Here is a 12,993-nt window from a genome sequence, read left to right on the forward strand (position 1 = left end):
TCGTTCACACTGAAGCTGGTACCGAGGCAAGGCCTGATGCTTGCCCTTGTCCCCTGGGCCCTCCTGTGGTCCTCAGGTTAGAGTGGCCACTGCTTCTCCTTATTCCCCTTCTCCTTTTGGTGGCAGTGGTGAAATCAGAACCCATCTCTGCCTGACCTCAGAGCCTTGTTTCTTCCCGGATATGAGTTTCTCGTCTCAGACTTGTGTCTTGGTGCAGATGGCTCCAGACTATGACCACCTAACTCTGATGCAGAAGGTCGAGGTGTTTGAGCACGCCGTCAACAACACAGCTGGGGACGACCTGGCCAAACTGCTGTGGCTGAAGAGCCCCAGCTCCGAGGTATGGTGCTCCTGCCCCGCCAGCCTCCCCTCTGGTCAGAAAGGCTCGTTTGCTCCTGTGCGCCCGGTGGGTGTGTCCTGTAATGACTAGCTGTAGGTGATGGGTAGCTTTTAGAGCAGAAACCAAATGGCTGAGCCACATAGTCTAGCTGCAGTTAGTTTCATGTTTCAACCATTGCTTACAACAGTATTTTATTAAGGCTGTTAAATCTTTTTCATATATATTATTAATTTCCTATAGATCTGGTTTTTCAGTTTTGTTAATAGTATGTTTCTAGGTTTGAAGTTTTTATTTTGTTTTGGTTTTGATGTACATTTTTAAATGTTAGAAGTTAATAGATTTTTTTTAATCCTTTCTTTAAAGTTTCTTTGGCTTTATATTTAGAAAGGCTCTCTCCACCTCAAGATTTTCTTGTACTAATTATAAGATTTGTTTTTACATTTAAATCCTTAACCCAAGTTGGAATTTAAAGTTAGGGTATAGATTTTCTTTTTTTAAGGTGATAACCAACATGACAGTATTAACCAGGAGCTTCCCAGGTGGTGCTAGTGGTAAAGAACCTGCCTGCCAAAGCAGGAGATGTAAGAGACACGTATTTGATCCCTGTGTTGGAAAGATCCCCTAGAGGAGGGCATGGCAACCCTCTCTAGTATTCTTGCCTGAAGAATCCCATAAACAGAGGAGCCTGGCAGGCTATAGTCCATGGGGTCGAAAAGAGTCGGACACTACTGGAGTGATTTAGCACACACACAGTATTACCAAATAATCCATCCTGTAACAGAGTCAACTTTTATTATATACTAAATTCTTATATGCCCTTGAATTTCTTTCTAGAATTTCCGTATCACTGATCTTTTCTGCCTATTTATCCTCAAGTATCCCACTGTTAATACAAGTCTTTTCTCACTAGTTATTTACATGTAATTTTTTTCCAGGTAAATTTTAGGATCATTTTGTCAAGATTCCCAAGAAAGTGCCAATGAACTTTTATTGAAACTACATTAAATGTATTAAATAATCTGGAAGGATATTACATCTTTTCAATCTTAAGTGGATAGCCTTAAATGGATATTTTCTTTCCTTTTTTTTTTTTCTTTTTGTTTTAAATGGATATTTTCATTTACTGTAGTCTTTATATTTCTAAACAAAGTTTAATTTACTTAGTCATCTAAGTTCTACACATTTCCAATTAAGTTTATTCTGAGCATTTTATTAATTTTATAATTATGAATGATTTTTGTTCCCTCATACATCCTAACTGGTTATTGTTGGACTGTAAGCAAACAACTGATTAGGATGTAATTTGTATTGAAAACCAGTTAGTTTTCAGAGCCTCGGTTCGCATGTGCTTCTGTGTTCTAGGTGTGGTTTGATCGAAGAACCAATTATACCCGCTCTTTAGCGGTCATGTCTATGGTTGGGTATATTTTGGGCCTGGGCGATAGGTGAGTGAATTTGTTTCTTTGAATCTTCTTTCTCCATTATATAGTTTTCTTGAATGATTTCATTTTGTTTTCCAGTGAGCTTTATGACCGTTTGATAAATATTTGTATTTTGTACTTTAGCTGTTTTTGCAGCATCAACCTTAGTCCCCTATTATTGTCCATGCCATCAAAACAACATGTCAAACTAAAGAGAAGAAAAACCATAGTTCAGGGGTGCTTTCTCCATAGGTTGGTTTAATGTATTAAAAACCATATGAAATCCAGTTGATTTTATTGATTCAATAAACATTTATCAGTCATCACTATGCTAAGACAAATAATCCTATTTCTATAATTAAAACCAACCAAAGTAGATCCCTCTGATATTTCTACATATTAAATTTCATCCAAATGTACTGACTGCAAAAGTCATTTAGCAATGTTCAGAAATTTTAAAAAATAATAATATTCTGATGTCTACAATTTTTCTTCTGGGATCATTCCCATGCAATTATTTGAGAGTGAAAAAATTTAATCCCACAAAAATAATAAATTCCTGTTTTTAAAAAACTTAGTAGAGCACCTGTCCAGAATACCCAGATGATTCTGCCTGGAGGGGCTCAGGGACTCAGGGAGATGAGAGCCCATCTCGAAGAGCCTTGTCACTCTGAGATCCCAGCGCTGCCAGGAACCTGTGACCATTTATCCTGTGACCAAAGACCTTGGGAAAACAAACTGTCTTGGTATCATGGGGCAACTTGTGATTCACACAGATCAATTCTCATTTGAGCCCTAGAGCAAGGGTCAGCAAACTTTTTCTGTAAAGGGCCAAATAGTAAATATCTTAGGCTTCACTGGCCTTACAGGCTCCATCACAAGTACTCATCTCTGCTGCTGCAGCACAAAAGCAGCCCAAAACAATGCATGAACAAATGAGCATGACTGTGTTCCAATAAAAATTATTTGTAAAAGTTGGGGGTGGAGTGCTAGCTTTGGCCTGAGTGCTGTCATTACCAACCCCTGGCCTACAGTCTCACAGACTTGGGGATTTGTTCATCCGAGCTGTTCTCTCCTGTTTCTCAGACACCCATCCAACCTGATGCTGGACCGGCTGAGTGGAAAGATCCTGCACATTGACTTTGGGGACTGCTTTGAGGTGAGCATATGTTCCAGAACCCAGAGGACCACCCTCTACCCTGCTCCAACCATTTAGGCAAACTTAAAAGCCCAAATGTCGTACTCTTACCCCTGACTCTTCTCTCAAGGTGATAGAACATCAGTCTAACAGATGAAGTATGTGCTATTTGATTCTTGCTGTTACAGGACTCAGAAAAGGAGATGCTGGTTGAAGGCCTGGGCATGATAACACACTTATCTTTTTTCTCTCTTTCTCCCTCCCCACTCCCCCACCTTCTCTTTTTTATTTTTAAATTTTTAGCTGTCTTAAATTATAGAGATAAGTCCCATCACTAAACTAGACTCACTGTTTCCTTTCTATGCTCTAATTGAAATCAGTGCCAGTGATGCAAAGGAAAGCCACTTACCTGCACCTGGCTCCAGCTGAGGAAGGCAGTCTAACCAGTGGACCTGAGTTTTCCCTTATTACCCTTAGGTTGCTATGACCAGAGAGAAATTCCCAGAGAAAATTCCATTTAGACTAACAAGAATGCTGACCAATGCTATGGAGGTGAGTGGATGTTGGTAACAAGCTGCTTTGAAGTGGGACCAGTATAGTTCTATCCCCTCTCCAAGGACAGACTTCCTTCCTTGTTAGATCTCCAGCTCCGCAAATGCCCAGCTTATGCTGTAGTCATATCCTCCTGGTATTTTCCATCCTGTTAGAAATGATCAGTCTTTAAAAGTCTTACCCAACCTTTACGCCAGACCTTGTTTCATATGAATGACAGCCCTGACCCTTTGCTCTGAGGCATTCCCAGCCTGGCCCTTCAGTGATGGCCATGTTCTCTCTCTCTGAGTGGGGTGACACACCCTCTGAGGTGACGCTGGGTGGTAAGGCCTTCGGGGACCAGCGTGGTGACTTCCGTGGTGAGCTGCTCTGGCCCATCTGCAGGTCACGGGCCTTGATGGCAACTACAGGATCACGTGCCACACCGTGATGGAGGTGCTCCGGGAGCACAAGGACAGCGTCATGGCCGTGCTGGAAGCCTTCGTCTATGACCCCCTGCTGAACTGGAGGCTGATGGACAGTGAGTCTCAGCAAGAGCCCGGGTGCTGGGGTTCACCCCCTCCCACAATGGGCATGGCCAGTTCACAGTCCTGCCCCTCTTCACACACAGAGCCCAAGACCCAGTACTCCGCTGCCACACCACACTTCCACAGGGCCGCTGTGGTAGCTGGAAATCAATTTCAAGTATTTTTATTAACTAAGAAAACTCTGGTCATCAGTTTAGATCTTGATTAAAGCATTTTTCAGAATAAATAAGTACTCTAGTGACTTTTGTTAGGTTTCATGTTGAATAGCAGATGGAATTTTTACAGGATTTGCAAACAGTTGTGTTATCTCAACAGTGTCTTAGTCTACTCTTTATTCCAACCTCCTCAGAAGGTGTTTACTAATCAGAGGCGTCTTCTCTACTGCAGTTGTCACACACTCACTTGTTATCCAGTTTACATCATCTGAATCCCACTCAGCCATATAAAATGCCCCTCAGGATCAGATGCCTTGTGAACATCCACCCATTTACTCCTGAGTGTTACATTTTTGGTTTTATCTTAGTTATGGCTTTTGGGAAAATTATATTTTTATGATTAAGGGAAAGTATATCAGCCAAGTTTTTTCAAAGTTTGAAGCGCTTTTTAATCCTCCTTTTCTTTCTTTCCCTAGCAAATACCAAAGGTAACAAGCGATCACGGACGAGGACAGATTCCTACTCTGCTGGCCAGTCAGTAGGTGAGTGCTGCAGACTCTCCTTTTTGTCCAGGGTATTTCTAGAATAGGGCAAGCCTTGTCACTGCCTTTAGAAGACATGACTTAAGTAATAAGCATCTAATGTATTTTTTATTTAATGACTCTCAGGAAGAAGTGGGTACCTAAAGCTCAGAAATTTTGATCACACTATCCAATCTTAATCTACATGTAAAAACATAAATCAATTAAAAGTACATCTGAATTGGACTTCTCTGGTGGTCCAGTGGGTAAGACTCCACACTCCCAATGTAGGGGGCCTAGGTTCAATCCCTGGTCCAGGAATTAGATTCCACATGCCACAATTAAGGTCAGAGATTCCATGTGCTGCAACTAAGACCCAGCAGAGTCAAGTAAATTAAAAAAAAATTTTTTTTAAGTATGTCTGAATATTAGTCAGTCTTTAGCATGCCCTTTAATAGTGTCTGGGATAATTATTAGCTACATTACCTTAATTCTAAAGCTTTGGGAATAGCTCAGAAATGGGAAGACGGAAGCAGCGGAAATATACACACACTGCTACCTGAGCATCTAGGAAGCCACAGGAAACACTGTTCCCAGGAATGTGGTCCATAAAGCAGGGTTACAAGAAGATAATGCACCTCTCAGAGCCAGAACAGGCTCTGTGTATTCCCTGCTCTCAGACGTCTTCGAGTCAAGCTGTTTGACTTGTTTACCCTTCTCCTTTGCCCCTTACCCCTAACCCAACCCTTTGACTCCCACATTCAACAACATCCTACATAGTCATATTTAGGAAATACCACTGGGATGTAAAACAGTTAAATATTCTCTCCAAATACTTATGGAACATTTGCAACCAATTACCAGCTAGGCCAAGTGGTATTCAGAGGTAAGAAAACAATGTGACATACTGAGCATGCTCTGACAAAGCACAGAATCCCGGAGTGTATATGGAGTAATAGAGCAGCTCACTGCACTGTGCAGGCAGGTGCCATGTGGTTTGATTGGGAACCAGGGGGTGGTAGGCCTTAGAAAGGAGGTATCACTCTGAACTGCGAGGGTTAAGGGAGCCCGTGGGGTGGTAGAATTGAAGCTGAGCCTTACTGGATGAGTGGAATCTGGATGGGTAGAAAGGAAGCAAGTGTTTTCTCCAGGAAATGGGCATCCTGGATCCGTGTCATCCACAAATAGCTTGGACTCTACCCTGGACACCGTGATAGGACTTGGGAATCCCTGAATCACCCACAGTGTCTGGGGGCCTTGTGCAGATGACTGGTCTCACCCAGATTATGTGACACTGGTATAACTCTCAGGGTCTGCCTTGTTAATACATTATTGGGTGACTCCCATGTGCCGCCTGGGATATACCGAGGGGAGTTAGGACAGCTTGTTCTGGTGGCACCAGTGGTGTAGACCTGGTTGCTTGTATGTGCCTCAAAAGTTAAGTTCCAAGGACTCATTAATTAAAGTATTATCATCACTAGCTTCGGTTTGAAGACCTGTCGTGTCCCAGGGCCGTGTGTAAATAGCTTCAGAGTTCTGATTCTAGATACCTCTCCTGAAGGCCACAGTCAGCAGAGGGTGAGCCTAAAGCCTGTGGACTTCTCCTGAGAATTGATGTATAAATTCCTCCAAGGAATAACATTTCAGTCACATGTGTGATCCTTTGAAAGCTAGTTTTCTTTATGTTATGACCAGTTTGGGTCCAACCAACCAAATTTTGTGGCCAGATCTTTGACCTATGAGCCTATTCTGTATGTCAGAACATTTTATTAATGCTGTGTGTTTGCAAATTCATGCAGATTTCAAAACTTTCTTTGAGGGGGTGGGGGAGCTGTGCCCTGTAGTTTGCGGGATCTCAGTTCCCTGACTAGGGATTGAACCCAAGGCACAGCAGTGAAAGCACTGAGTCCTAACCTCTAGACAACCCAGGAACTCCCTAAAAAATGTTAAATTCATAAAGAGCATAACACTTCCTATTTCCTTTCTCCTCTGAGACAGGTGGGGCAGGTGTTAAAAGAGAGATCGTATGTGAAGAATTAGAGCCAATACCTTGGAACAGTGGCTTCTTGGTGTTTGAATTTTCTGCTGCTTTTTTTTGTTTCCTCCTAGAAATTTTGGATGGTGTGGAACTTGGGGAACCAGCCCATAAGAAAACGGGGACCACAGTGCCAGAATCTATTCATTCTTTCAGTAAGTCCAGCCTCTGAGGAATTACATCAGCGACTAGCTCATTAAGAAAAGAGCAGCTGTGAACACCAGGAGGAGGGTCAGTAAGAGGAAGTAACAGAACTGCCTTTGAGCAGCAAAGGTCCCATGAATTTCTCATTATATTCTGAGGACAAAGATAGACAAAGAGGAAGAATCGCTCTACACTTACAAAAGTGAATATGTGAGAAAAACAGGGGTGTGCATTGAACCTGTTATGATGGTCCAGTCTTACTATTATTTCTGCTTTTGTTTATTCCAGTCGGAGATGGCTTGGTGAAACCAGAGGCCCTCAATAAGAAAGCAATTCAAATTATTAACAGGGTTCGAGACAAGCTCACTGGTGAGTGTGTGTATGTGTTTACTTAAAAGGAACATAAAATCTCCTTGAGTGGGTGTTCAGCCCAGTTTCCAGTGGTTATTGGTGCCTAAACTGTGACTCTGTGCTGCTAACTGGAGTGTCTCTGAGGCCATCAGTGAAGGATTCTCTCTGATTCTCTAATGACCAATGAACTTCCTTTAAGTAATGTTATTAATCTCATTTTAACAGTGAAGTTTAACAGTAAAGTTCTATTGAGTCCAAAGTCAGCCAAATTCAAGAAAATTAATCATCATGGCTTAATATTAGAGCAAATCTGACCACTTGGTTCACTGCCCACCTGTGCTCAGATAGCTGTTACGGAATGTGGAGCCTGGATGGGAACACCGTGTACTTTTGAACAGGAGATGTGTTACGCTGACCAAGTGGTGTGACATGGGGGTGGAGGCAGGGAGGCCAAAGGCCCAGCACCACTGCTGGGACCCCACAGGCCTGTGTCTCTTCCTCTGGCCAGAAAGTGACAAGAACACCTCACTCGGAAGGCGGTGAGGATGAATTGGGACGTGGGAGGCCCAGCACGTAAGCTCTATCATCAAGGGATATTGGTTCGTTGAGCACCTGCAAGCGCTACATGTTGAAGAAACAGTGTGGGTTAAAAACAGGCATCTTCCCTGCTTTCATGGGACTTAGACTCTAAAGAGGAATACTGTTGTAAGTGGAAGAGAGACTAGGGCTGTGAGGACAGTAACAGGGGAATTTAAGTCCAAGAGTTCCAGAAACGCTTCCCTCAGCAAACTACCTAGGAGCCAAAATTTGCTAGAGGAGTTAATTAGGGCAGATTCTTCCAGGTAAAGGAAACAGCGTGTGCAAAGACCCTGTGGTAGGAGGCAGGATGGCAAGAATAAAAGGTCAGAAAGGCTGGCAGACCAAACTGCCCCCAAGAAGGTGAGAGGAGCACGATGCAAAGTGTTTGGACTCTGAGAGGGCCAGGGCCAGACCATACAGGGCCTTCTGTTTTTACCCTGTATCTTGTGGGCAGTGAGAAACCACTGAAGAGTTTTAAGGGGATGGAGGGGAGCTGGGCAGGTTTGCATTGTGAGATCCTGCCTGCTCTGACTGTGGGGGAAGCAGGAGCTGGAGGGGAGGAAGCGGCTGCCACAGTCAATGCCAGTTGGACAGTTGATTAGACAAGGATGGCAATGGAGATGGAGTCAAGAGCTGTTTAGGAGGAAAATGCAAAGGACTGATGATGGGCCATGAGGGGTGGGGAGGGATCAAGGGTGGTTCTAGGTCTCTGGTGGCCTTCTGAGAGCTCTGATGAGCCTGGCAGCCATAATAATGCAGTGGAAGAGAATGCGAAGTGAGAGAGAAGGAACAGAGACAAGTTTCAAAGCTCTCAGGAAGTCTGGCTTTGTGGGGAGGAGAAAGGACATAGCTGAAGAGGGAGAAGTTGGATGAACGGCTCTGTTTCCTTCAACAGGAGGAGGAATGTGTTTACAGAAAGTGAGCACATGGGCGGGCGGGGGGGCAGTGCAGACGTGAGAGGCAGGATGGTCGGTATTGTAAGGCTCCTGACAAAGAGGAGGCGGTGGATCACAGTGCAAGTGAACTTGGCCTTAAATGGGAGGAGGGCCCACTCTCCGGGGTGATGGAAAGGAAGAAGGGGGAGCTCGTGTTGAACAAAGCTGGCACCTCGAACATTGCCCAACATATCAGGGCTCTGAACTCTGCCCTTAGTGAGTCAGTTGGCTCTAGAGGAGGAGATGAGGGCACCTGCTGAGGGTAAGGAGCCAGAGGAGGTTTGGATGCTCAAGGAGAGGAGAGAACTTTGTGGTGGAGATGGAAGGGCGTATAGCCAGAGGAGCTGGCCAGGCAGTGCTGAGCGCCCATGTAAGGCGGGAGACTATGAGTGTGTGATGAAAGCAGGCAGCCCTGCAGGACAAAGGGGCTGGAAGGAGAGGCTGGTAGGATTGAAAGAGGCTTCTTGGCCACTTGCCCGACTCAGGGGTGATTATGGAATAGAAGCCCACTGGCCAGATCTTTGCTACTCCTGCACTCTGCCCACTGTAGGACTTTACCTTCTGTAAACCAAGAGCTGAGTATATATGAGTGTGTTTATTAGTATATATTAGGTGTTTATGGGTCATGTGGAGGTGAATTTAAAAATCCAAGTATTATATAGCATTTATATTCACGTACGAGGGGGAACTGATTCAGGCTGTGTGGACAGTTGAGCCTGGCTGGGGACTGTGGAGCTGGCTGGTATGGTACCTGGTGCACACTGGACGTTTTTGCTCCTCGTGTCCTAGGTCGGGACTTCTCTCATGACGAAACCCTGGATGTCCCAACACAAGTCGAGCTGCTCATCAAACAAGCGACATCCCATGAAAACCTCTGCCAGTGCTACATTGGCTGGTGAGCACCTCTGTTCAAATAAGCAATCAGGCCCCTACCCTGTGCCTCAAAGCCAGAGTCACAGAAAAAGATATGGGGGCTTATCCATACAGGGAAATTGGGTATCCATATAGGGAAACTGTGTCTCAAATCTCTTCTAAAGTTTATACTGACTGGGTATGCTCATTGTTCCAAAAATGGGAAAATGGAGACATATGGATGTGTATTTGGAAGGCAAACACCAAAGTGAATTAAAATGACATGTTAAATTGACTTAGACGAATAGGTGAGGCCCCCTTATTTGAGGAGTGGGGGTGTTCTTTTGGGGGTTTTGCTGTCAATTCAGAGATACAGGAAAGGCAAAGGAGAAGAAGCCAGAGGGGTGACAGAGAGGAGATGAAAAGACAGATTTATCATCCACGTTTGTAACCTCAAGGACCACTCTGGGGTCTGCTTTGATTAATCGCCTGAGGCATGCTTGAAGGTAGAAACTAGAGAGAGAGGGTGACAGAAAGGCGTCCTTGCGGGACCACAGCAGGCGTCTGGCCTGGGCTGGAAACGATAACGCCTGTCCTGCACAATTAGCTGTGGGAGATCTCAGGGAGGGTCCCGGGGGTGGGCAGACCTTGCTCTTTCCATTCTCAGTATATCTGCATAAAGCTTTGAAGAAGCGCAGATTATTAAAATATTCCTTTTCTCCTTGTCTCATTAGGTGTCCTTTCTGGTAACTGGAGGCACAGACGTGCCCACAGCACTTCTCTTGAGGCTTTTGTACTTTGGTATCTGCTTCCACTAAACTGAAACCATGGTCAGAAAGTTCAGCTCTGAAATGTAAATGAAAAGAACTACTGTATATTATAAGTTGGTTTGAACCAACTTTCTAGCTGCTGTTAAAGAATATATTGTCGGAAACACAAGGCTTGATTTGGTTCCCAGGACAGTAAACACAGTAATACTATGGAAATCAAGCCCTTGATTTTGGGGAACAGAAGATCTTTAACTTTAGAAATACGGGTTTTGACTTAACTCACAAAAGAACTCAGAAGTGTTTGCTGACAGGAGAATGGCCTAGTCGTTCCTCTCAACATGGACACAGCAAACTCAGCACAGTCACAAAGCCTCAGGTCATGGAGGACACGGATTAGGACTCTGGATTGTAAAGACGCGGAGAAGCTGACTTCATCGCCTTCGCCCATCTCATTACCTCACTGGTCCGTGGACGCAGCAACAACCCTCGCAAGATGGGCCAAAATGGGTGGGAAAGGTCAGTCTTCTGCCTCACCCGCCGCGCTGCGACATATACACTTCAAGCCAAGACCCGAGCCACTCAGAGGAGAATCTGTTCAGGTCGCCGGGCAGCCTCGGCTAGGCAGGCGCACAGAGATCACAGTGCAGTAGGAGGCCCACACTGGCCTTTCCGGCCTGGTTCTGGGATGTCTTCAGTGAGGTCTGAATGCCCTCCGTTTGGAGCAAGGCCTTGGAATACAGAAATGCTGTCATGGAGGTGCTGACAGAGAGAGGGAAGGTCTAGAACATGTTGGGAAGTAGGAGCAAAAAAAATCTTAAATGCACAAAGTATAAAGTGTAGCCATGTCTAGACACCATGTTGTATCTGAATAATTTTTGTGCCAATAAAAGACATCAGAATTTTAAAAACATGAATATGAGTGGCTTTTTATTCCTGTATATTAGTTCATGAAAGAAACAGTTATTCCTTCAACATTCACTGAGTACTGGGACTGCAGGACAGTCCTCGGCGTGTTCCCAGGCCAGACAAGACAGAGCCACATCTCTTAGAAGCCACCCGGCCACCTGGTGAGAAGAGAGAGCCACAAGAGCCTTGGGGAAGGGGCACTGGTTCCACTGGGAGCCTCACAGAAAGGGGACACTGGCCGGGGGTCTTAAATGGGAGTGGGAGTCTGTCAAATGAAGCAAGTCAGGATGTCCTCATCAGAAAAGAGGTGTGAAAGCACAAGACCGTGCAGGAAGGGCACGTGTGAACCCGAACCATGTGAGACTGCAGGTATTAGGACGCTCTTTATACATCAAAACAGCAGTTTCACACACGGACCTCACGGTTCAGCATGCCCGGCTCAGTGGTCACTGGGAAATAAAGGAACTAAAAGGAGGCTAGAAAGTAGATCCAGGCCAGACCGGCTGCCTCACAATCCAGCGGCAAGGAGTCTGAACCTGATGCTGTGGATGGCAGGGAAGGAACCATGTGAAGTTTTAAAACAAGTAGAATCTCAGTAGGGTTTTTTTAAAGCAACTAGTATCAAACAGGTGGAAAGAAAATTAAAAGTTTGCAAAACCCAGTAAAAAAAACTGTTGCAATAATGAAGAGAGAACTTAAACAGAGCCGGCAAGCACTAGGTAGATTCCTCTAAAGAGCATGCCTAACGAGTTTTTCCAAAAAAATACTGTTTTCAGTTGTTGAGCTAGATTTCTTTTTCTAAGTTCCTGTGGACCACAGCTACCCAGTGAGAACTACTGACTCATAAAAGTGATTGAAAGAACTTGTAAAATGGATCTAGAGATTATCATGCTAAATGAAGTAAGTCAGAAAGACAAAGACAAATACCATATGGTATCACCTATATGTGGAATCTAAAATACGACACAATTAGAGACTTTTCTGGTGGCCCAGTGGTTGAGACTCTGTGCTTCTACTGACGGGGGCAAGGGTTCAATCCCTGGTTGAACTAAGATCTTGCATGCCGCACCATGCAACCAAAAAATAAAATGAAAATACAACACAAATGAACATATCTACAGAAATGAAACAGACACCTATAGAGAACAGACTTGTGTTTGCCAGGGGATAGGGGGAGAGGTGGAGGGAAGGATTGGGATTGGGAGTTTGGGACCGGCAGATGCAAACTATTACATATAAAATGGATAAACAACAAGGCCCTACTGTGGCACAGGGAACTGTATTCAATGTCCTGTGATAAACCATAATGGAAAGAATCTGAAAAAGAATAACTGAGCCATTTTGCTGTACAGCAAAAATTAACATTGTAAATCAACTACACTTCAATAAGAATTTTTTAAAAAGAACTTATTCCCTGGTGGCTCAGATGGTAAAGAATCTGCCTGCAATGCAGGAGACCCAGGTTCAATCCCTTGGTCAGAAAGATCCCGTGGAGAAAGGGAATGGCAACCCACTCCAGTATTCTTGCCTGGAGAATCCCATGGACAGAGGGTCCTGGCAGGCTACAGTCCATGGGGTCACAAACAGTCAGATATGGCTGAGCGACTAACACTTGCACTTGGATGAGAATTATAAGGCCAGGAACCATATTTTATGGGACTTTGTATCCCCCAAATCCGTCAGAAAAGCAGGTGCACTGTGGTGCTCCATAAACACTTACTGGAGAACTCCTCTGTTAAAAACAAATATAGACTTAAATCTCAGTAG

General features: G+C 44.4%; 1 protein-coding gene across 1 annotated transcript in view; it reads left to right on the plus strand.

Annotated features, from left to right (window-relative positions):
• The window catches only part of MTOR (mechanistic target of rapamycin kinase), a 123,609-nt gene extending 112,375 nt beyond the window's left edge, over positions 1-11,234 (plus strand). Inside the window, exons 49-58 of the mRNA XM_027564914.1 lie at positions 218-340; positions 1,703-1,785; positions 2,848-2,920; positions 3,377-3,451; positions 3,836-3,971; positions 4,610-4,675; positions 6,764-6,844; positions 7,122-7,202; positions 9,488-9,593; positions 10,285-11,234. Of these exons, the coding sequence (XP_027420715.1) occupies positions 218-340; positions 1,703-1,785; positions 2,848-2,920; positions 3,377-3,451; positions 3,836-3,971; positions 4,610-4,675; positions 6,764-6,844; positions 7,122-7,202; positions 9,488-9,593; positions 10,285-10,300 (840 nt within the window). The 3' untranslated portion in view covers positions 10,301-11,234. The remainder of the gene's footprint in view (positions 1-217; positions 341-1,702; positions 1,786-2,847; positions 2,921-3,376; positions 3,452-3,835; positions 3,972-4,609; positions 4,676-6,763; positions 6,845-7,121; positions 7,203-9,487; positions 9,594-10,284) is intronic.
• The last annotated feature ends 1,759 nt before the right edge of the window (positions 11,235-12,993 follow it).

This window comes from Bos indicus x Bos taurus, chromosome 16 (genome assembly GCF_003369695.1).
Source record: "Bos indicus x Bos taurus breed Angus x Brahman F1 hybrid chromosome 16, Bos_hybrid_MaternalHap_v2.0, whole genome shotgun sequence".
In the NCBI taxonomy this organism is placed as follows: Eukaryota; Metazoa; Chordata; class Mammalia; order Artiodactyla; family Bovidae; genus Bos; species Bos indicus x Bos taurus.